The sequence below is a fragment of the Ceratosolen solmsi genome, unplaced genomic scaffold (genome assembly GCF_000503995.2).
Source record: "Ceratosolen solmsi marchali unplaced genomic scaffold, CerSol_1.0 scaffold10, whole genome shotgun sequence".
In the NCBI taxonomy this organism is placed as follows: Eukaryota; Metazoa; Arthropoda; class Insecta; order Hymenoptera; family Agaonidae; genus Ceratosolen; species Ceratosolen solmsi.
The window spans coordinates 608,601-633,318 of record NW_011948412.1 but is presented as its reverse complement, the minus strand read 5'-3'; the positions used below and the strand labels follow the sequence as shown (position 1 = coordinate 633,318).

The 24,718-nt window shown below is 23.6% G+C and overlaps 1 protein-coding gene across 3 annotated transcripts; it reads left to right on the top strand.

Annotated features, from left to right (window-relative positions):
- Window positions 1-1,186: 1,186 nt before the first annotated feature.
- On the top strand, window positions 1,187-21,793 carry unc-104 (kinesin family member unc-104). Of its 3 annotated transcripts, XM_011507401.1 has the most exons (26): window positions 1,187-1,349; window positions 4,775-4,857; window positions 5,081-5,159; window positions 5,411-5,756; window positions 6,075-6,330; window positions 7,138-7,301; window positions 7,756-7,895; window positions 10,363-10,503; window positions 11,006-11,452; window positions 11,991-12,193; window positions 12,287-12,404; window positions 12,931-13,103; window positions 13,365-13,543; window positions 14,009-14,146; window positions 14,727-14,845; window positions 15,704-16,106; window positions 16,505-16,595; window positions 16,682-16,797; window positions 17,097-17,637; window positions 17,706-17,886; window positions 18,406-18,653; window positions 18,995-19,260; window positions 20,010-20,250; window positions 20,587-20,723; window positions 20,795-20,896; window positions 21,417-21,793. In XM_011507401.1, the coding sequence occupies exons 1-26, from the start codon at window positions 1,250-1,252 to the stop codon at window positions 21,523-21,525; spliced, it is 5,121 nt and encodes a 1,706-aa protein (XP_011505703.1). In that variant the 5' UTR covers window positions 1,187-1,249; the 3' UTR covers window positions 21,526-21,793. The 3 variants fall into 3 exon arrangements, with proteins under 3 accessions (XP_011505703.1, XP_011505550.1, XP_011505625.1); XM_011507248.1 differs by lacking the exons at window positions 1,187-1,349; window positions 4,775-4,857; window positions 5,081-5,159; window positions 5,411-5,756 and adding an exon at window positions 7,039-7,041 and having other exon boundaries at window positions 6,079-6,330; window positions 18,995-19,294; window positions 19,963-20,250; XM_011507323.1 differs by lacking the exons at window positions 1,187-1,349; window positions 4,775-4,857; window positions 5,081-5,159; window positions 5,411-5,756 and adding an exon at window positions 7,039-7,041 and having other exon boundaries at window positions 6,079-6,330; window positions 17,706-17,895.
- Window positions 21,794-24,718: the final 2,925 nt, after the last annotated feature.

Here is a 24,718-nt window from a genome sequence, read left to right as displayed (position 1 = left end):
ATATAATGTTTATATAATATAATAATTTAAAAAATTTAAATAAATTTTATGTAACTACACATTTAATAATGATTTTCATATATATATATATATATATATATATATATATATATAGTTTCATAAATAATAAATTTATGGAAATACTATGTCCAACGTCAGTTTATGTACTTAGTACGGATTTCAATAATGAAAATCATCGTTAAATGTGTAGTTACTTATAATATATTTAATTATATGCGATTTAAAAAATTATTTCAATGCAACATTATTATTTAACTTTTATTTAATTTTATTTAATATACACACACATGCATTGCATAAATAAATAAATGTTCAACTATTAAATAACTATCATATTTCAAATATGATCGTTTAAAAATTTAAGATTGTATGTAATTAGCAAAAAATACAAGAGATTTATTTTTAAGCTTCAATGCTGTATTTATCTTAATGGCGATATCTTGCATTATATACTCAATTTTAAATAATTTTTATAATTTCAATTATTCAGTATATATGTATCAAAATAATCAAACTTTAACTATTTATTCAAATAACTTTGAAAATTTTATTAAATTTCATATAATAAATATAATAAAATTAATTAAAATACGAAATAGAACGATTAAATACATTTATTATTCAAAATAAGTATAAAAAAATTTCTTAGTACTATTATTGAAAATGTAGTTTTGAGTAAAAGCTATATATATATATATATATATATAAGTAATATTTACGTATAAATGAACATTCTAATGATGTATTTATAAAGTATTATCCATTATAAGCATGTACAATACACGTCTAATTACTTGTAAATATTTATTTTTAAATATTAAATAATTGAATAATCTTTTAATTGAAATTAAATTTGTCATGCATTTGATTACTTATCAAACGAAAGTTTCTTTCTGAATGTTACTTAAATTTAAATGTCAAATCAAATATCGAATCTTGATTTAATATATCAGCCTGGATTCGATTGATTGTCGTATGAAGTGTTAGATTTCGCATTCTTCGACTTGTTTCTGTATAGTTATTTAATTCCACCAATATTGATAGTTGATGCTACGATGAAATTATTAAATTCTATTTACGTTTTAGTAGGTGTCGATTAATCGTAAGAAATACACAAATTTAAAACAATACTATTTAATAGCTAAATATCATTCATTTGTTACAGAAATAAATTGAAGTATTAATAATTAAAAATAAAGAAGGCCAGTTTGAGGCTACAGTCATAATAATGTCGTCAGTGAAGGTTGCTGTTCGGGTTCGCCCTTTCAATATGAGGGAGATCAATCGCGAGGCTCATTGTATCATCGATATGAACGGAAATACAACTTGTAAGTATATTTATAGTCTTGCTAAAGATTATGATTATTTCTTATACAATTATTGCATTATCGTTTAATACTTATAAAATCATTTTAAAATGTTGTGCTGTTGGGAATGCTTATGTTAAATAAAGTAACAAGTTAAATTATTACTATTGGATTTAATAGGATAACTTAATTTATATAACAAAAAGCTTTTAGATTAAATATTGTTGTGGTATGATAATATTTATGAATTAATTGATAACATTTTATTTGAGTAGAAATTTAAAATTTTGTACCTGTTCCTTACCTACTAGTATAATATTTTAAAATAATTTATTAAAACTTTTAAATTTATTTAAAAAGAGAACTTATTTATAAAATTATGTTATAATTTGTAATAAATGTATTGATCAATTATTTAATTATAATATATATAAATTATTTTTAATTTAATTAAAAAATAATAATAATGGATAGGATTTATACTCTATTTTATATGTAAAATTGTACTGATTTTTATCTTTCAGAATACAAAAGTTTTATCAGATATTTTTACAAATGCTAATATTTTTATTTAATTTTTATCTTGAATGCAGATGCATTTATACTTTGAAATTTATTTTAAAATTTATCAAAATATTAAACATGGAGACTTATCATTTTAGATATATTGCAGAAGTAGATATATCTTTAAAAACCATTCATGTTCGAAACTTGTTGATTTGCCAAGAGGTTCAATCTATTAGTAAATTTATAATATTGTACTTGGTTGTAATGTATGAAAAAATAAATAAAGTAAATCAAAATGTAAGCTAATTTATAAACAATGTATTAGAACGATTAAGTATACATTTAAAGTAAAGAGTAGAGTCGATAGAATGTCGACAAAATAAACTGAATCTGCTTCGAGATCATCTCGGTAGCCATATTGTGGATCGATACTCTGCAGTAGTGACTCAGAGTTCTGCTGCCTTCCTCACTTTACTACGGCAACTTTATAGCATGATGTCACTCCGAAATTTCCATTGTTAATGCGCAGCTATACAAATTCAGCCATACCTTGTATATGAGATTATATTCGTTATTGAATTGCAAACATCCGTATTCATGTATGCATGATAAATAAACAATTATATATCTATTATCTATTTTACAAAATACTTTATCTATAGATAAAATATTTAAAAATATGCATCAAAATATTTTATATTATAGAGAAATTCATTTCAAATCAACATATTAATTTAATGTCTAATAGATTTTATTCATATATAAAAAACTAATTATGTTTATTTCCATGTTTTAATAAAATGTAATATTTTTAATTTAACATCAAATTTCGTTAGATAATTGAAAGGACCTATATTTAAAGCACAAATATAAAATCTATTTTAATAACGAAAGTGTTTTTGAATATAATTCTATTTGTTTAACTAATTAAAAGAGCATTATCAAAATAATGCCAGTTTACATTTAAAAATTAAATAGTCTTGACAATAAAATAACTAAGCTCATTTTTCGAAATATTTCCATTGAATTCCTATACATGATACTATCGAGGTTTCAAGATTTCCGAATGGTTGGAAATATGAATTTTATAAAAAATATATTTTTAAGTCATCTTCAAAATTAAGAAAGTTTTTAAATATTACAAATTTTAATGTCTTTATTATGAATATTTTTTGTGTTTTCAATAATTAACAAAATATTATCAATACAGAAGATGGGTTCCTAAATAAAAATTAAACATTAAACAAATAATAAAAAATTAATAACATTTCTCAAAAGCAGAAATCTATAGTTTCATTACCATTAGCATAATTTCAAAATTATTTTATTGATTTTATCTCAATTCTGTTATGTTAATAATTCGCACAATAATTGTCTTTTTATTAGCGTAACTATAGATAATATTAATATAATTTAATTTTGAAAATAAACTTAATTTTATATTTTATAAATTTAATATTGATATAAAATTTAATTTAATATAGTTTAAAATTTTAACTTAGTTTTATAAAGAATTTATAACGGAATTTTTTTATACAATAATTAGATAAGAATTTACATTATTTTAATATTTTTTTCCCATAATTATTTATTACTATTCCAAATTAATTATGGATAAATATCCATCTTTTTTCTGAATTGAAAGGTACTTTATTAAATATTTTGTTTAAAGCAATATTTTTATTTAAAAAGAATAATATTTATCATATTATTAAAAAGCATGACTGAAGATGATGTAGATGGTAAATATTTTAAGAATATTTGTAAATTCAATATTTTTACCTTGTAGGTTTATTTAGAAGCTTTTTATCACATAAAAAGATAAATAAAGATGTTTAGACAATATGTGTATAATTTAGATTTGATATTATATATTAAACTTAATTTTTATACTGTAATAATTATATACTTTAATTCTTTTATTTTTGCCTAGATATGCATATTATAAAAGTTATTTTGAATACTTATTAAAGTGAAGGGAAAAAATAGAAAAGTGAAAAATTTTACTTTTTTTAAGTTTTAACATTTTCTCATTGTACTTTCTACTAAAATTACTTTTTTACTAAAACTAAAATACGAGATTAGCTTATTACAATGACAGGTATCTATTAATTATGAAAAATTCAGTGATAAGAATACTTATTAGTAAAAATAGTTTTGTAATAAACAAGCACGAATGTTAAAATATTATTATTTATTTAAGAATATTTGTTAATAGGAATATTCCATATTTAAATTATTTTGGCAATGAGAATTTTTATAAAAATAATTCTGTAAAATATAATGTTTATATCTAAAAAAAAAAGTTTTGTTAATATCAATATAAATATGAATAGAAAAATCCTTAAAGTTGAGTTAAAAGACATTACTTATTGGGAATTGAGCAAATAGATAATTGTGATAATTTTGTATTGGAGAAAAGTTGAAAATATAAGATATTATTCGGGTTTAGTAAAAAAAAACCTTTGATGGTGGCAAATAGCGTAAAGAGAGTTTTTAGTTTACCTAAGTATAACATTAATATTCGTATACTCAGATTTAATATTTTTATGATGTTTCCTTTGAAAAATGTTTTATTTCACTTTGAATTCATTTATAATTCACATTAAAACTTAATATATCTGAGACTTTTAATTATTAATTTCTCATTATCTTACTTTAAATATTAGTTTACTATTTCAATGTTATGATAAATATATTAAATTTTATATTGTACGTTCTATTTCATATAACAATTTATATTATATTATTTATATTACACAAAATTCGTAAATGGAATATTTATTTACATTTTATGTTGGTACTAAAATAAAATTAAAATTTTTTTAATTCCTATAATTTATTATAAATTATTTATATATAAATCAACATGACATTTATAATATCTATGTAAATTAAAAAATTATCCAATTATAGATAATACTTTTTTTTATTTATAGCAATAGTAAATCCTAAGGGGCTTCCCGGGACTAAGGATGCCATTAAAAGTTTTAATTATGATTATTCTTACTTTTCTATGGACGTAAGTATAACTAATTTATTTATGCATCGTTAAAAATTGTTTTAAAAATAAAATTAATTAAAGTTATTTCCAATATGAGGCATTCAAATAAAAAGAAAGAATAAATGTTCGAGATATAATAATTGAATTTTTGTATTTTTACGGTATTTGGAATATGCCAATAATTTTGTCTTTTAATCTTTATCTACTTGTAAATGAAAAAATTAAAAATATAAATTTGCAGCCAAATAACAAAAATTACTCCTCTCAAATTATGGTCTACAAGGATATTGGTGAAGAAATGTTGGAACATGCATTCGAAGGTAAATAATTTAACTACTATACGTGTAGAATTATTTTACTGAAATAAATTTTTCAATTTTTAAACATTATTAAGAATTAAACTTAATTTTTTGTATTTTATATGATAAATTATTAATTAATTTTCATTTGAACGAATATTAAAAGATCTTTGCTTTGTTTTATTTGTAATTTACTGTAAAGTAAAAACAAAATTAATACAGTTTTGAACATCAATTTTATTTTATTTATCAAGAATAATTATTTTACTCAGGTTACAATGTTTGTATATTTGCATACGGTCAAACTGGAGCTGGAAAATCTTATACTATGATGGGTAAACAGGAAGAAGGGCAGGAAGGTATTATTCCTCAGATTTGTAAGGATCTTTTTAGTAGAATTAGCGATAGTTCAAACAAGGAAATGAAACATTCGGTTGAGGTTAGTTACATGGAGATATACTGTGAACGCGTCCGAGATCTTCTTAATCCAAAAAATAAAGGAAACCTTCGAGTTCGGGAACATCCTTTATTAGGTCCATATGTTGAGGATCTTTCTAAACTTGCTGTTATGTCCTATGAAGATATTCATGATCTCATTGATGAGGGTAATAAGGCAAGGTACTCAGAAATTCTATTTCTTAACAATTATTATTATTTTTAAATTTCCTGGTTAAAATATGATAGCCCTATGTTTTAATTTTGTTTAATATGTATATTTTTATGGTTAATTTAACAAATGCAAACTCTACTTATATTTTATTACTTAATTCTTATTTTGAAATATTTTATTTTTTGGTATGTACATTATATAGCTAAAATCACAAGAAATTATTATTATATTAATATCTAAGAATTTATCTTCTTTAACCATTTTTACACTATTTTTCATAATGGAATTTATTACATCATTAGCACTATTATTTTTTTAATTGTTAGAACCGTGGCAGCAACAAACATGAACGAGACATCAAGTAGGTCCCATGCAGTTTTCACAATATTTTTCACACAACAGAGGCAAGATAATTCGACAGGACTCATTACGGAGAAGGTGAGCAAAATTTCACTTGTTGATTTGGCTGGTTCTGAACGCGCAGATTCTACAGGAGCCAAAGGTACAAGACTTAAAGAAGGAGCAAACATTAACAAAAGTTTGACAACATTGGGGAAGGTTATCAGCGCCCTTGCTGAAATCGTAAGAATTATTTATTAGAAATTCTTATTATATGATTATTATATAATCAACTTATATCATATATCTTATATTATTTTACTAGAAAATTCGAAAAGTAAAACAATAATGTCAATTGCCATTAATATTTACAATTTTATATACAACATTATCGTTTATTTTAGACTTGGTACCTTTTCTTTTAAAACTGTATGTAATAAATATGATGTCATTAATTGCTTTATTTAAATTTGGAAAATTAATGAAGTATGTAATTGGATTCTTTTTTATTTTGTTTTTTTTGACGTCTCAGGTATATAATTTTATATATGAATATATAAGCATGTCGTATGTATATAAATATAAATATATATAAATCATGTGGATATATATTTTTATATATTTGTAAATTTTTATTTTTTATATTTTATATACTGTAAATATATATATATATATATTTTTTTTTATATTATGTAAATTTTTATATACTGTAGTAAAATATAGTATAAATACATTTAGATTATTTTGAATAGTATATTGTTATAGTAATACAGTATACAATTATAGCCTAAATTTTATTTAAAATCTTAAATTCTTATATAATTTAAATTTATAATTATTTTTTGAAGAAATAATTAAAAATGAGTTACTTAATTTATTTAATATGCAATAATTGATTTTAATTCAAACATTATTATTTGTCAAATTGTGCTACTTTGTGGATTCTCAAAGGCGGTAGGTTTCGTTTGCATATATTAATTCTTTGTTAGCTATTCCTAACAAATGATGATTCCTTATAAATATCCACTATTTTAATAATGATTTTTATAGGCTTCCAAAGATAAAAAGAAAAAGAAAGCAGATTTTATTCCTTATCGAGATTCGGTTTTAACATGGCTCCTACGTGAAAATTTGGGTGGAAATTCAAAAACAGCTATGATTGCAGCTGTTAGTCCTGCAGATATTAATTATGATGAAACTCTTTCAACTTTAAGGTAATTTTCATTTAATATATTTAACATAATGTTTCCAAGACATAATTAATTTTTTTAAATTAGATTAAAAATATCGTCATCTAAAAAATTCGAGCTCAAATATGTCTTAAAATTTTCTTAAGATTGTAGATATTTTATTTTAAACATAATTTATTATTTATTTCATATTTGTATTATTTATTTCAAATTTTAAAAAATTGAATAAAACGAAGTTAAAAAAATGATTCTTTAAATAATTTTTTCAATAAAATAATTATGAGAATTTATACAGCTTTTATTTGTTTTATAACATATTAATTATTTTTAAATTAAACTTATTTAAATATATTTTATTATATAGATAAACAATAATAAATTTATATATACTAATATTTTTATATCTATGATTAAACTTTGTTAGATTATTGTTTTTTTATAAAAAAATGTATTTATTATACATTTAAATATTTTTTAGATACGCGGATAGAGCAAAACAAATTGTTTGCAAAGCAGTGGTCAACGAGGATGCAAATGCAAAGATCATTCGTGAGCTGAAAGAAGAAATCCAGAAATTACGCGAACTTCTAAAACAAGAAGGAATTGATTATCAAGAAGGTAGTCAATACAATTTTAATGATTAGCTTTTTATTAATATATTTTATTATAACCTCTATAATTGAAATTAGTTTTTTAATTTTTTTGTAAATTCCTAAAAATTAGTTAAATAATAATCGTTTGTAGTTTGTATTTATAAACTAATATTAAATATTTTAGATAGATTTCTAGATTATTTATTAGTTTAGTCATTATTTAATTTTGTTCAAGACTTTATTATTTGATATAACATATTTTATTATTTATTAATATTTTATAATTTATTTTAATGTTTAATAATTATTTTGAAAAGAAAGAATGTAGTAAGTAAAACTTATTTTTCGTGAACGAAAAATAACATGATGTATCTTCACTTTTTTATTTAAACGGTGCTGTATGTAATTTACGTAATCGTGTTTATATGTAAATAAGTATAAATAAGTTCAATTTAGATTTATTTAAAAATAAGAATAGATAATTTAAAAATAAAACGAGTATGGAACCAAATATTTTATTAAAAGTTATTTATAGATATACAAAAAATTTCTGCATGTTCCTTAGTAATTGTAAGAAAATCTAGATAACGGCTTTAAATTCTGTATTTTTATTTTTAGTATTGCGATTATAAATTATTATTGGGAACAGTAAATATATTTTCTTAATTTCATGTGAAAAATATCCATGAATATGGCTGACAATTTCGTTTAAAAGGCTTTGTGTGTAAAAGATGCTTTTGACAGTATGTCTTTACTATTTTTATATTTTAATTTCTTGTAAAATATTTTTTGCACTCAAGTTAAAAAATACTTTTAAATAGAGTACAAAATAATATATATATATATATATGTATATATATATATACATATGGTAAAACTTTGATTTTATAATATTCACGTATTTATATGTTAATATATATATATATATATATATATATATATATATATATTTACGGAGGTTGCGAATGCAAAGTATTACTAAATAATTCATAAATGAAGATAATATTGGATATAATATATTATTTTCTCAGGATATTGAAGTTATACAAATCATAAAGGATAATATTTATGAATAATTAAAAATAGAATTTTTCATTAGTATATAATAAAATTAAACTATTTGTAATTTATAAATTTATATAATTATGTTCTCTTAATTAATATTATAATGAAAATATCATTTTAAACAAAGTTAAAAGATTTTAATTATTATAGTATAATTTTTCGGTTTAGATTTTATCTAAATCGTTGAAAAATATTTATAAATAATTATTATTAATTTTTAATGTAATGATTAAGATGTTCTTAATTTAATCTTTAAGATAATATATATTTTTAAATTCCTGTAGATCATATAATTAAAAAAATAAATAATTAAAAGAAAATTATTTAATCAAAACCTATTACTAATGATATTATAGCATTTTTAACAACTAATATGAATTTCATATCAATTTAAAATACTTAATCATATTTTTGTGATCAGTTTATTAAATATATTTAACGTTTAATGGATAAACACAACTGTACTTAAAATTTTCAATTACACATTACCGAAAAATTAAATTTTGTAAAAATTTTCGATAATTGAATCAAAATTAAATTTGTTAATTTTCAATAAAATATGTAAGATGGTTTGTTTTACTGACACATGTATTTTAAAAATGTAGAATTTTATATTTCGAATATCGTATAAGAATTGATATCATCGCTGGATAATAGCTAACTTTGTAAGTCAATTTTAAAATGAGTTATTTTTTCGTTATTTAAAAAGTATGTTAGCTGATTAATTTTATATTTTTCTATTAATCACTTGAATAAAAATTATATTTAATGTTTCATATAGTAATATTCTAAATTAATATTCTATTTTTGATTAATATTTTTAAATATAATTTCTATATATATTAATTGATAATTCATGGAAATATTAAATTAATTACTATTACGAATATATTATTATCCAAAGAAATATTTTGACAATTAGTATATAAATAGTTTTGAGCTTTTAATTAATCTGTCTTATTAGTAATAAGAGTATGTATATAATATAAAAATATATTTTATACATATTAAACAATATATTTCATTTTATATGAATAAAATTAAAAATAAATGTAACATGTAAGTAAGGCATTCAATATTTTAGTACATGTTACTATTAATTAAAATTTAACTGACCCAATCTTACGTTTATCTTTCGATAAGTTTGTAAGTGTATAGAATTAATTTCTTAATTCATTATGTAAAATTTTGAATTTAAGTTATAGGATTTATCTGAAATAATCAGAATTATGATTTTATTATACAAAAGAGTATATTTAGATATTATTGACAAAAATCAATTGTACACATGGAAATATAATTTTTTTAATATGTTTTCCCCCGAAGTATAAATTAATTTTTTTAAATATTTAATTGATTAAGAATGCCTTCAATGTAAAGCTATTATAAGATTGATTTATTTCATAAATATTTAAAATTTTGTGTAGGAGACGTTTCTTCTTTTATACGAAATGTAAAACGAGAGGATGATCAAAAGGAATTACGGCAAAGAATTCCTTCTCATCAAACGTCAACTTTAGCCGAAGAAGCTGTCGAACAATTACAAGCCTCAGAAAAACTTATAGCAGGTGATTATTTAATTATTCTTCAAGTTAATATTTAATTTCATCAGTAATCAATTTCATTGCTTAATTGAATCATTTAAATAGCTTATTGGAAATTATATATTTTTCTTTATTCAATTATTTTTTCAATTTAAGATGTTTTACGAATTTTTATATAATACCAATAATATGTTACATTGCCTTAAACTAATTATTTTTAGTATAATAATAATAATAGTAGTGTAGTAATAGGTAATTACTTAATTTAATTCTGAATTTTTAATATTTACTGGATATGTTTATAAATTGAATTTCTATAGATTCCGAATAAAATTATCATTATTACATATCGTATAAGTACGTTAGTTATCGTATAGATAAGAACTATATAAAGAATAATTTAATGATGCATAAAAAAGGAATTAACTCTTAATTAGTAACAAAGAAAATATAATACACATTGAATAAAAAAAGAAAGAAGAAAATTATATTAAAAAGTGAATTCATAATAGTCTTTTAAATATAGAATTAAATGAGACGTGGGAAGAAAAGCTGAAACGTACCGAAGCGATTCGTTTACAGCGGGAGGCAGTCTTCGCTGAAATGGGTGTAGCTGTGAAAGAAGATGGTGTTACTGTTGGAGTTTTTTCACCAAAGAAGACACCACATTTGGTTAATTTGAATGAGGATCCACTCATGTCAGAGTGTTTAATTTATTATATTAAAGATGGATTTACAAGAATCGGTAGTGCTGAAGCAAACATTCCACAAGATATTCAGTTATGTGGCCCTTATATTCTAAGTGAGCATTGTGTATTTGAAAATCATGAGAGCCTTATTACTCTTATACCGAAAAAGGGTGCTCTAATATATGTGAACGGTCGGGTTGTTATTGAACCGTTACTGCTTAAGACTGGTTCTCGAGTTATACTTGGAAAAAATCATGTTTTCAGGTTTAATCACCCTGACCAAGGTAAAAATTTTTATATAACACAATCAAATTAATAAATAATGTAATATATAATTCGCTGGATTTATAAATAAAATAATTTTGATGTAACAAATGTTTTATAAAAATATTTGTAAATATTGGCATAAATAGTTTCTTTTATAAAATATTTAAACATATAAAACAATCAACTTGAAAAATGTACTACTACTTTATTTTAAATTATTGATTAATATTTTATACTATGCAGAAGTTAATAAAAAAAATGCAAAAATAAAATAATATTAAAGTTTCAATATTTAAAAAAATTGTAGATTAATATTTATTATTAGTTTTTATAAGCTTGTGAATTTAAAATTACATAAGCTAAACAATCACCAAATTATTGTTTTAATTGCCCAATATTTTATTAGAACAATACATCAAAAATAATTAAAATGTTATGAATTTCGTATTTAATAATGTAACTTTAATACAACTCAGTAATTAATCATGTAAAACTTAAACAAATTTTTTGTATAAAATATAATATTATTTATTTATAAATATGTATGCACAATAGTTAGGGAAAGAAGAGAGAAAAATTCTCCAGCTGAAACTCCTGGTAATGGTGAAACGGTCGATTGGAATTTTGCGCAAATTGAACTTCTTGAGAAACAAGGTATCGACTTAAAAGCAGAAATGGATAAACGTCTATTGGTTCTAGAAGAACAGTTTCGTAAGGAAAAGGAAGAAGCAGATCAACTTTTTGAAGAACAGAGAAAAGTGTGAAAAATTAATATAGAAATTGGAATAAAATAGATTTTGATTTTTGTTAGATAAATAATTTATAATTTTATAAAACTTTATTACTTATAGAATTATGAAGCTCGAATAGACGCCTTACAAAAACAAGTAGAAGAACAAAGTATGACAATGTCAATGTATAGCAGCTACACTCCTGAAGATTTTAATAATATTGAAGAAGACATTTTTGGTAAGTTAATGATATTGATTTATATATTCATATATAATTTGCATGATTCGCTTTTTAAATTCTAACATTAAGATATTCAATAGTTTCCTTTTTATGATGTAAACTGTTTAATGTAATTAAATTTCGATGCAGCATGTATATAATTTCTACGTAATTGTCTTATTTATGTTTAGTATTGTATCGTTATATTTTTTTATATTTATGTAATTCATTGAATTATATAATTAATTTTTTTGTTTTGTTATTAAGCTTACTAAATAATTAAAAAATTCGGTTATTATTAAAAATAATTTTTTTTATATAATTTTATTAAAAAAGATATATAATAGTAATGTATTGAAATAAGTTTAAATAGAAGTTTTGTTTAAATATTTTATTTTATATCTTATTAAATATATATTAGATGGCCGTATTGTCGATTAATTTAGCGGATATTAATTGACAACGAAGATGAAATTTTTTCATTATTATAATTTTTCTGCTTGACTTGTTTGACTGTCTTGCCCAATGATTGCTTGCATTTCAGTCAATCCATTATTTGACGCAGAGAGCAACTGGGGTGAACGCGAATTTCACTTGGCTAGTTGGGCGTTTCGTAAGTGGAAGTATCATCAGTTTACCAGCCTAAGAGATGATCTTTGGGGTAATGCCATCTTTCTTAAAGAGGCTAATGCTATTTCCGTAGAACTTAAGAAAAGAGTAAGTTAATTTATTATAAAATTAATTAAAAGCCCTTATTTTCAGATAAATAGAATCATTTTCGTCTCAATCTCCTTTATTTTTGACTATAACAATATTTTAATACAATTTATTTGGTTAAATATTTATTTAAACATTCTCATAATTGTTATAGTAATTTATTTTTTAAGACTTTATAATTTCTTTTTTATAAAATTACTTATTGAGTTATATTATTTTTAATATTATTTTATTAAGGATTTTAAAAGAAATTTTTTGAAGGTTCAATTTCAATTCACATTACTCACGGACACATTATATTCACCGTTACCTCCGGACCTTTTACCTGCTTTTGATGATGAAGAAGAAGAAGACAGACCATTTTCTCGTACGATTGTTGCTGTTGAAGTTCAGGATCTTAAAAACGGTGCAACGCATTATTGGACACTTGATAAACTTAGGTATATTTTTTATATAATTGAATATATATTTTTTTTAAATGTTAAAAATATTATTTTATATAACTTATTGTATATATATTGTATATACTTTGAAAACAGTATCTTATATAATACGAAATAAATTAAAAATTCTATGTCCAAGAATCAAATTTTATTACGGATTATTTAGGATACTGAATAACATTTTATAAAACATAGTCTTACATTTTATTATAAAGAATGAAGAAGTATTTTATATTATAATTTTTTAACATTAAATACTATATACATTAGATATATTTTATATTATTATGGTATACTATTTTTTAATGAGGATTTTTATATTTATTTTTTTGGTATGCTGTAAAATGTTGTAAGTTAGATCATTATCCATATTAAATGCCAACTAATTATTTTTATTTAGAATGATATTACTGATTAAATATATACATAAGTTTGCAAATCTATATATATGGTTTGGTACAGACAAAGGTTAGAGCTGATGCGAGAAATGTATCATAACGAAGCAGAATTATCACCTACTTCACCAGACTATAACATTGAAAATATCACTGGTGGTGATCCATTTTATGATCGATTTCCATGGTTCCGCATGATTGGAAGGTAAAATAATTTTCATATTTATTATTTATTGAATTTATTACTTTTATTGATATTTTATTAGTGTTTTCTTATATGTAAATTTTAATTTATTATTAAAAATATTATTTTAAATTTTCTTATATATATATTATTTTACAAACTATTTTTATTTTATTACAATCAAATAAGATTACTTTTGATTACATTTACTACCGATAATGAAATAACAATGTTCATACTTAACTGTGTCTATTTAAAAAAAACAGTATTTTGGAATTTATTAAATATTTTATATATGAATATATTTTCATAGTGATATATAATGATTATACATATTTATAAAACCTAAAAGTCAAAGTAAAACCAATACTAGCATATACTGTATGATAATAATTTTTATTTTCATATTCTGAAAATTGCAATAAATGAAAGCTATTTCAATTGTGCCTTATGATTTTATTAAATTTATTCATTTTCATTGCTATAATTTTTGAAATTGTTCAGTATAACTGGTATTATTAAGTAATTTTAACGTTTAATTGATAAGTTTTTATATTAATATTTTATTTAATAAAATTCAATCCAATTATTTTTGTTGTAGATCGTTCGTGTATTTAAGCAATTTATTATATCCAGTATCATTAATTCATAAAATTGCTATTGTAAATGAGAAAGGGGATGTAAAAGGTTACCTTCGAGTTGCAGTACAGGCCGTTGTTGGTGTGTTTTCAATAAATTTCCTTATCAAATAATTAAATAATTTTTAAAAATACATGAATAGTAGAAAATACATTTTGATAGAGTTCTTAAAAATATTTTGGATGTAAATAGAAATTCAATATTCATATTTATATACTATAGATTTTGGACTATTAAGCATTATAAAAATTATAAATTGATTGATGTTATATAATTTGAATTATTTTTTCAATTCAATTCAATAGAATAATTTATTAGTCTACTTGAAATACAGAATCATATTCAGTAAATTATCTAAATATCTAATTATCTGTTTTAAACTCGTTATTTATTAAGATCAGTTTATATTGAAAAGGAATCTATCATAAAGAGTTTGATGATATTTCAATAAAAATATTTGATATCAAAAGTAATTAAAATTACTTGTAGATTCAAGCATATATTGTTTGTTAAAATATTTGCTAAAATAAAATAATATATATAATACTAATAAAATAATATAAAAAATATATATAATTTTATTTAATTAATTATTTTTATTCTAGAATTCTTTATGTATTTATGTATTTATGTAATTGATGGATATTTAATTTATAACTTATATTTTATTCATTAAATTCAAGAATGTGTAGGATATTATAAATGTGAATATTTTTCAAATATATTAAAAAAAAATGTTATATCTTTTGCAGACCAATTTAATTTTTATTTTTTATTTATTATTTTCTTTTCTTATTTTCAAAATATTATTGCTATCAATAAAATATAAAAGATGATCAATTACTTCTTTACTTCTTAGCTTTCATGTTATTTCGGTTCAGATTATTAATTATTTTAATAATTTTGTTTATATACTATCATACAAAAACCTTTTCCTAGAAGAAGAAAACAGTGAATACTCGAGTGGTGTTAGGCAGTCAGCTCGAATTTCCTTTGAAGATGATCTCTTTAGTACACAACGTCAAAATCGTCGTAATACTTTACTTGCCCAAACTCTTGAAAAGAATCAACAAATCATGATGCAAGAAGAACGTGTTGTTGATGGTCAAAACGATGGAAAAGAAGTTAAAATAGAGAACATTAAGGAATGTAAAGAATTGAAAGAGGATGATGAAGTAGGTGATGCTGATAGCGGTAGAGGCGATAGTTCAGTGTCTAGCGATATGAAGGAAGAGGAGCTACCTGAGTATCTGCAGTCTGGTGTCGAATTTACCTTTAGAGTTACTGTGTTACAGGCTATGGGAATTGCTACTGAATATGCTGACATTTTCTGTCAATTCAAGCAAGTTTTTCATCACATCATATTTATATAAAATTAGTTATTATTAATTATCAAATAAAAATATATTCATTTAAAATCATTAAAAATTTTAGTAATATTTGACTTATAAATATATATTACAGTAAGTTGATTAAGAATTATTCAAGTATTCTAATTTTTTGATGATTTTCTTGGTTATTTTATTTCAATATCGTGATAATACCTAAAACAAACACAGTTATATTCTATGCATATTTAGAAAAATACTATATTTAGATGTCATATATTATAATACAATATACGAATGTAATAATATAATATATAGTGAATGAAATTATTTTTAATAATCTCTATATAAATAGTGAGTTAGGTACTTTTCGGAATTTATATACTTTATTGATAATATTTTTATTTTGTAGTTTTTTGCATCGACACGATGAAGCTTTTTCAACAGAGCCTGTCAAAAATACAGGGAAAGGAAATCCTCCTGGTTTTTATCACGTACAAAATGTATTATTTTCATTATAACACACTTACATACACATATATTAAAACTAGTGATAATTGATAAACATAGAATATATACTTTATTTCAGATAACAGTTACAGTTACCAAATCATTTATAGAATATCTGAAGACACAGCCAATAGTTTTCGAGGTATTTGGTCATTATCAGCAACATCCACTACATAAGGATGCTAAACTTGAATAGTAAGAATAAGTAATTATGTATTTATATATATAAATATTTTGATTAGTCACAGAGTTTTATAATAGTTTTAATTATATTTATGTGCCTAAATATGGATTATCGTAAAAGGTTCTGTTGAATATTCATTATTACCTGTGAAAAATACCTTATTTTCTTTTTCCAGTAAATACTTTCAATACATGGTTTATTTTCGTAATTCTAGTAGGATATAATGTGATAAACTGACATTTGAAGTATAATTTTTAGTTATTTGCGAGTAAGAAGAAAGGTATTTACGGATAGAAATTATATTTATTAGCGTACGACAGCCACCAAAGCGCATGCTGCCGCCTTCCATCCCTATCAGTCAACCAGTGCGATCACCGAAGTTCAACAGTGTCCTTCCATCCCCTAGTACATCCCACGTTCATGCCAAGTATGACGTGCTCGTCTGGTTTGAAATTTGCGAATTGGCACCTAACGGCGAGTACGTATCTTCAGTTGTTGATCATAGCGATGATTTGCCGTGTCGTGGTCTTTTTTTGTTACACCAAGGCATTCAGCGCCGTATACGTATTACGATTGTACACGAGAAAGCTCCGGAATTACATTGGAAAGATGTGAGAGAACTTGTTGTTGGGAGAATTAGAAATACACCTGAACCTGAAGAAGAAGACAACGACTCATCGGTTTTATCACTCGGTCTCTTTCCTGGTGAATATCTTGAAGTGCCAGGAGATGACCGATGTATGTATAGATTTGAAGCTGCCTGGGATAGCTCACTACATAATTCTACGCTACTCAATAGAGTCACATCATATGGAGAGCAAATATTTATGACCATTTCAGCTTATTTAGAAGTAATTGTATTAAATTTATATAATTTATTGTTTAAAATCCTTAAATTATAATTTTTTAATTATTTTAGTTGGAAAATTGTGGAAGACCAGCCATAATCACTAAAGACTTGAGTATGATAATTTACGGGCGAGATGCAAGAGTTGGACCTCGATCTTTGAAACATTTATTTAGCGGAAGCTATCGTAATCAAGAAGCAAATAGACTCAGCGGCATATATGAACTTGTGCTTCGTCGTTCTTCTGAAGCAGGTAGCCCAGGTTTGTCCTGTCTGACCCTTAGCAATATCCTCGCCTTTTTTATTCATTTACCAACTAGTTTTCCATAAATGTTGTATTATATTATTTTGTATAAATATAACTTTGTTTAACTTGTTTCTTTTAGAATTGTATATTGCTTACATAATTAATAAGAATCAATCATTTATGACGCATTATCATTTAATATGTTTTTTTAATAAGATTTTCAATATTATTTCATAAATTGTTGTTAAATTGAAGTAAAATTATTTGAGCGCATTTTTAAACTTCTTTAATATTAATAAAATGATTAGAAATTTAGAAAGATATTAATAATGGTTAAAAAAACATTTATAAACAAGTTTCTAATATATTGAGAATGTAAATAAATATTCAAGATATACCTAGTTTTAAATGATGAAATATGGTAAACATTTTTCGTAAAACTATTTCTATATGATTGTTAAATAGCATTGTACTTATAACTTAAGTTTTTATAACGGATTACGAGTTCGCTTTTAATTATTGCAGGTGTGCAAAGACGTCAACGTCGAGTATTAGATACAAGTTCTACCTACGTAAGAGGCGAGGAAAACCTTGATGGTTGGAGACCTCGTGGTGATAGTCTTATTTTTGATCATCAGTGGGAACTTGAAAAACTTACGAGGCTTGAAGAAGTCGAACGAGTTAGACATACTCTTCTTCTACGTGAAAAATTAGGAATTGATAAGAATACTTTTTGCAATAAGGCACTTCATGATTTTACAAAGAGTGAAAAGGTAAATTCATTTGAGCTTCCACGAAAAATTGGTTTCACAAATATAAATATACAATACATGTAAAATTATTTTATAGTTTATTTATTTTTATAAATTCAGTTTTAGAAAAATGTAATTTGTTTTAATCATATTTGAAAAATTATTTTAAATATTATGAATTGAATTCAATGAATTAGAAAAATCCATAATCTATAACTCCTTTTTCTAAAGATAAATTACTAATAGATTTATAGTTTATAAATACTTTACAAATATATTATATCAAATTATATACACGTACAAACATGAAAAGAAAAAAAATAATTTAAAATAAATTAAGAGTTAGTTTTCAAAAATTGTAGGAGGTCTGTAACATGGTAGCAAAGGCCACAAATGAATCACATGCCAGCTCTGTGAAGTTAAAAAAATCTATTAGCAAGGACGTGTATGAATCATGGGAGATGAATAATCGTGAGAAAGAAATAGCAAACAAATATGTGAAGCTTATTCAAGGCAGAATACCTAGTAAAGAGCCGATTGTTTTGTCGGATGTTTCTCCAGGCGAGGATACAATCACTGATTTGACGACATCCATAATATCTTCCGTAGTATCATCGTCATCTCAAGAGTCAGTATATCTCCGATTATGCGATTATGTGCAGGTAACTTTTTCCTCGAATGCCTGAAACGCTTTGTATCGATTGTCTTTGCCTCGATGCGCTATACCGCTTGTATTGGTAAGATTTATTTTGTCAACGTCACGCTCATTTTGTAACTCAGCAAAAATAGTAGATTATAGTGTCCATTATTCATTAATATTATAGCTTTTGCAAAATAAAAACAACTATTTAACTTAATTTTTAAATATTTTTTAATTTATAATTTATATGCGTTATTTTTCAAATATTGGTTTTGATGAAGTATAGTTTACTGATAATAAAAGATAATTATTAATAAAACAAACTAACAAAATAGTATTTACTATTTATAAAAACTTATTTTATTAAAAAATAATATAATTCAATTTCATAATTAAATAAATTTTTTTATATTAAGTTTATAAAATGGGTACAATTTTGAAAATTTCACATTTTCTTAACTTCTACTTTATTTGAACAATCATTATTAGTTTTACACATTTCTGATCGTTACTACGTAAATATTAGACCATTAATTATGATAACTTAAATAAGCGAGTATATTGCGTCTTGATTCTTGCTTTATAATAGACAAGTCTATTATAAAGTTAAGTAAACAAAACAAAAGAAAAGTCAAAAAGTGAAATAGTGGAGAAAGCGTCTCAGGTGATACAGGAAGGTGATACTTGCAGTCCACAGGAATAATAGTGAAGAGCAGATCTAAGTCGTGCATCTTTAGGTTGAGTTCACCTGAGCGCGCAAGACTGCAGGATATTCAGGACAGCATTTTGATTGGTGAATCAATGAACCACAGTAGTTCAATGGCTCCAGCGCCGCTCGGCTCTACCTCGCCTTTAAAAGAGAGTCTCGTGCTTTACGTTCCAGAGGTCGAAGAGATACGCATCAGTCCCGTAATTGCGAGAAAGGGATATCTTAACATTCTCGAGCATAAGACTAATGGTTGGAAAAAGCGTTGGGTGGTTAGTACTTTTATTTTATTTATTTCAATCGTATATTTACAATTAAAGATAACAAAGAAATATTAATGATAATTATTATCTGTATTTAAAATTTTGATCAATAATATGATATATAATAATAATATATCAATAATATTATTAATATTATAATTAAAATTTCATTAAAATTATTAATATATATTTTATATTTTAATTAAATATTTATTATTTTAGAATTATGTTTTAGTATATAAAAATATTTAAATAATAGATTTATTATTAGTTTGTGATATATATAACTAAATATACATATAAAACTTCAGCTATTTTTACTAAGAAATTATTTTGTATTTGAAGTCTGTTCGTAGACCGTACGTTTTTATTTTTCGCGATGAAAAAGATCCTGTGGAACGAGGGTTAATAAACCTTGCAACTGCACAAGTAGAATACTCGGAAGACCAGATCGCGATGGTGAAAGTACCTAATACTTTTAGGTAAGTTACAATTTATCAAACTTTTTAATGTATAATGTGAAACTACTTTTTAACATTTATTTCTATTTTAGTGTTGTAACAAAACATCGAGGATACCTTCTTCAGACATTAGGAGACAAAGAAGTTTTTGATTGGCTTTACGCCATTAATCCTTTATTGGCAGGTCAAATCAGGTATTTATTACAGAATTAGATTAAATATATTATTCGTTTATGAGATATTCAATCTGATAGGTAATAATTTATTAATAAAATTTTAACTTAAATTTTATATAATGTATAAAAAGCAGTTCCATATTAATTTTATATATTTTAATTTTATTGTACAATTGTAAAAAAAATCAATGATTGATGAATTTGTTATTTTTATAAATTTCTATTATAATTATTATGAAGTATATTTAAAGATAAGCTATTTGTGTATAGAATTTTATTATGAACCAATCATAAAGATAAAATTTTAATCGCTTATCACATAGCACATAAAAACTTTTATAATGTATATGTTCTACTACATATTAGGAAAAAACATACACGTAATGATTATTTATTGTCCTAAAAAAGATTAAGTTTTACTTGCAATATAAAAGTAAAAAATATTATATTTGATTATAAAAATAAAAAGTGTAAATTTAACTAAATGATTGTATAATTGTTTAACTCATCGATAATTCTTTTAAATATATTTTTAAAGGTCCAAACTAGCCCGTAAAGGGCCAGGTAACAATGTTCTACCCAATTTGGTACCGACTATATCAGCAGTCGGCAATAGTACAACAGAAACTCATGGTCAAGCCAAGTGAGTGATGGATTCATTGGCTGAGATGATTGGCGTTGTCGCTAAGGCTTCAAAAATCGTCCTGGATCATTCTAATTCCACTCTTGAGACACAAGATTTATGTAGTTTGAATTTTCCAATTGTTTTTGAATAAGAAATATTAAGAATATTACGAAATATTGATAACATTTCAAGAGGATTTTGTTAGTCACGCGGCGTTTCATCGAAACGTTACCACAGTAGAGAACTTTTGATTGAATGTGAAAAATAGACTAATTCAAACCAAGATATATTAATTTTAATTAATGCAATGCATTAATTTACATGTTATTTAATCGATTATTTTTTATATTTTTAAGTCTTTTTTCTTTTTAATTTAAAGAATAATATAATAGTTGAAATAAAAAATTAATAAAGAGAAGGTGAAAAATAAGAGAGGAGAGGAGATAGGAGAGAGAGAGAGAGAGAGGAACCATAAGAGGCAATATCTACAATTGTCTAAATGAATTATTTGAATTTGTGCACTAATTTATGTTTATAAGGATAATTATTTAGGCAATAAGGGGCATACAAATTTGACTATATTAAATGTGCAATTCATAAAATGTTTTCAAAAAATAATAAACAAAATAATATAATAAAAGGCAGAAAATAAAATAAAAAGAGGATATAATGAGCCAAATATATGATATTAGGTATGCAAAAAAAGTAAATAAATAAAAAAAAATTTTTTAATATGCTTTGATATTTGTAAAAGAATATTTCATTTCTTTTGCTATTTCTAGTCGTAAACCGTATACTATCGTTGAAAATAAATCATAACAAACGTACAAAAGTAACTAAATGAACAACGAGTCAGTCTAAGCAAGTAAAGCAAATGAAGAATGTAAACAAAATAAAGAATCGAAGATTTGAATGTATTGTAAAGAATTTAAAATCATCTGACAATGTAAATGCTCATTGTTCCTTAATGGTACAAATGAGCATTTGTCATTATGTACTGTGTTATAATCAGATAAATAGAAAGTTATATAACATAATTGATATATGCGCACATAGCCACTTACTAATATACATGGAAACATATTTGTGCGTGTGAACTTATATTTGTACACGTAAGAAGTACAGAACAAATATAGGCATGTTAAATGATCCTAATACGCTTTCCTTGTAAATATATCGTACGTTGGGGGCCTCGTCACAGGTCGCAAAATAATATTTGCAGAGAGACTTCCTGCTCTTTTCTCGGTTGATATTTTTATATATTTAGAGAGTTGGTAAAAATACGAGCGATTATTAAACGATCAGTTATTTGCACTGCGCTAACAGTTAATATTGACTGAGAATTATTCGAAATACTAGAACACAGATTGACTTTTTGCTTTTAACATTGAATAACAAGCAATGCGAATAATGATAATCTTGATAAGGTAGGCTCAAATATAACAGTATAATTTCTAGTCAAGAAAGTATGCAGCTAATGTTATGTAAATTAATTTTGTTGTTGATTGGTTAAAACTATTGAATATATTATCTATTAAGCGATGATTATTATTAAATGTTATATAGAAAGGGGTGGTTGTATAATTTTGTTTCTAAGAATGAGAAAATGGAAATGCGAAAATGAGAGCAAGTGAGAGTAGCAGTAAAATTGAAAAGATGTTGATTCTTCAATAATTATAAATATTATTATATGGTTGGAAGGATCATAATACATTCGTGTGAGATGTTACTTCATATGAAACTCGATTAATGAACGAATATTATGATTATATGCAATAAGTCTTTTGACCGCACGTGAAAGTAATTTTCTTATTAAAAGTTATTACTTATCAATTTTGCTTATTGTTAGTTGTATCGTTTAGTAACATAGTTTTATTTACTTATTAGTATCAGAAATTCGTATGCATTAAATTATAACGTGTAAAATTATTACAAAAACTGAAAGGAAAATTGGACAAAGAGGAAAAGACGTTGGAGATTTGGGTCATACGAAACAAACGTGGAGTTCTTGATGTTTCTAGTAAAATAAATTTCATGATACACATATACACCAAGAATCCTATAAAACATTTTAATTTAAAAACGTGAAAACCAGAAAAGAGATAAAATGAGCAAGCAAAGATGCAGGATAGACGTTATAGACCTTGTAAAAGGAAATACGATCACTATATATATAAATATATATACAGAAATGCATAAATCAATTTAATATAAACAACGTTACTACATTTATTTATATGATACAAATACAAAATAATTTATCGATGGCAAAAGGTAATGAATAGATTTACGGAAAATAAAGTAATTGTAATTTTCAAGAATCTTCGATTATCTACACTTTAAATAAAAGTAAGTTCACGCATTAATTTATATGTTATTATAAATTTTAATTTGTGCAAAGCTATTATTATTTTTATTCGGATCCTTAATCACTAAATTAAGGAAAAGACACTGTATTCTATGCATTAATGCTAACTTGTATCGTTTTTACAATTACCAATCTCACGCATTAGATCATCTGTAAGTGATAATGAATCTGTAATAAAAACGATTAATAAAAACTTATGTGTCTTACTTATGTATTTATGATTCTTTATCCCTTCTAAAATATTAATTTTTTTATTGGAATGATCAATTAATGTAAATTACATTACATGCAATAATGTTTTTATAAATTATAGTTAAATATATCTAGTTCTTTAATTTTTAGTAATTAAAATTATTTAAACATCTATTATTTATATCCATTATTCGGGATTGGAGCAATTTCGAAGAATTTAAAGATGGGAAAAGTACAGGGTCTCGGATGCTCATGTTTATAAACATTGATTCTGAGAATTCGTAAATAGTCTACGTCTTATTTTCTAGTGTCCTTCAATATTTCCGCATATCAACGTCGATGAAAATTCTCGAACCTTCTTAGGCAGTGTCCTTCTGTACTTGAATATTCTGGAGCTCAGTTTCTGACGTTATCAAGATTTTCGGCCTAATAACAAGCCCAAGCGCTGTTGCGAGCGTCGTAAGCTGCTACGCGAATATTTAAGAGCAGCTCGCCATGAACCGGCACTCACTGTAATTTTACCAATCGTACACTCATCTGTTATTGCTCACAGTATTTCTCAATCAATCAGGTATCAGTTATTAATCACACAGCTACTAAACTCAGCTGCATACCTCGCAATCAGTCTACAATATACACGCAAATAATTCTGCCA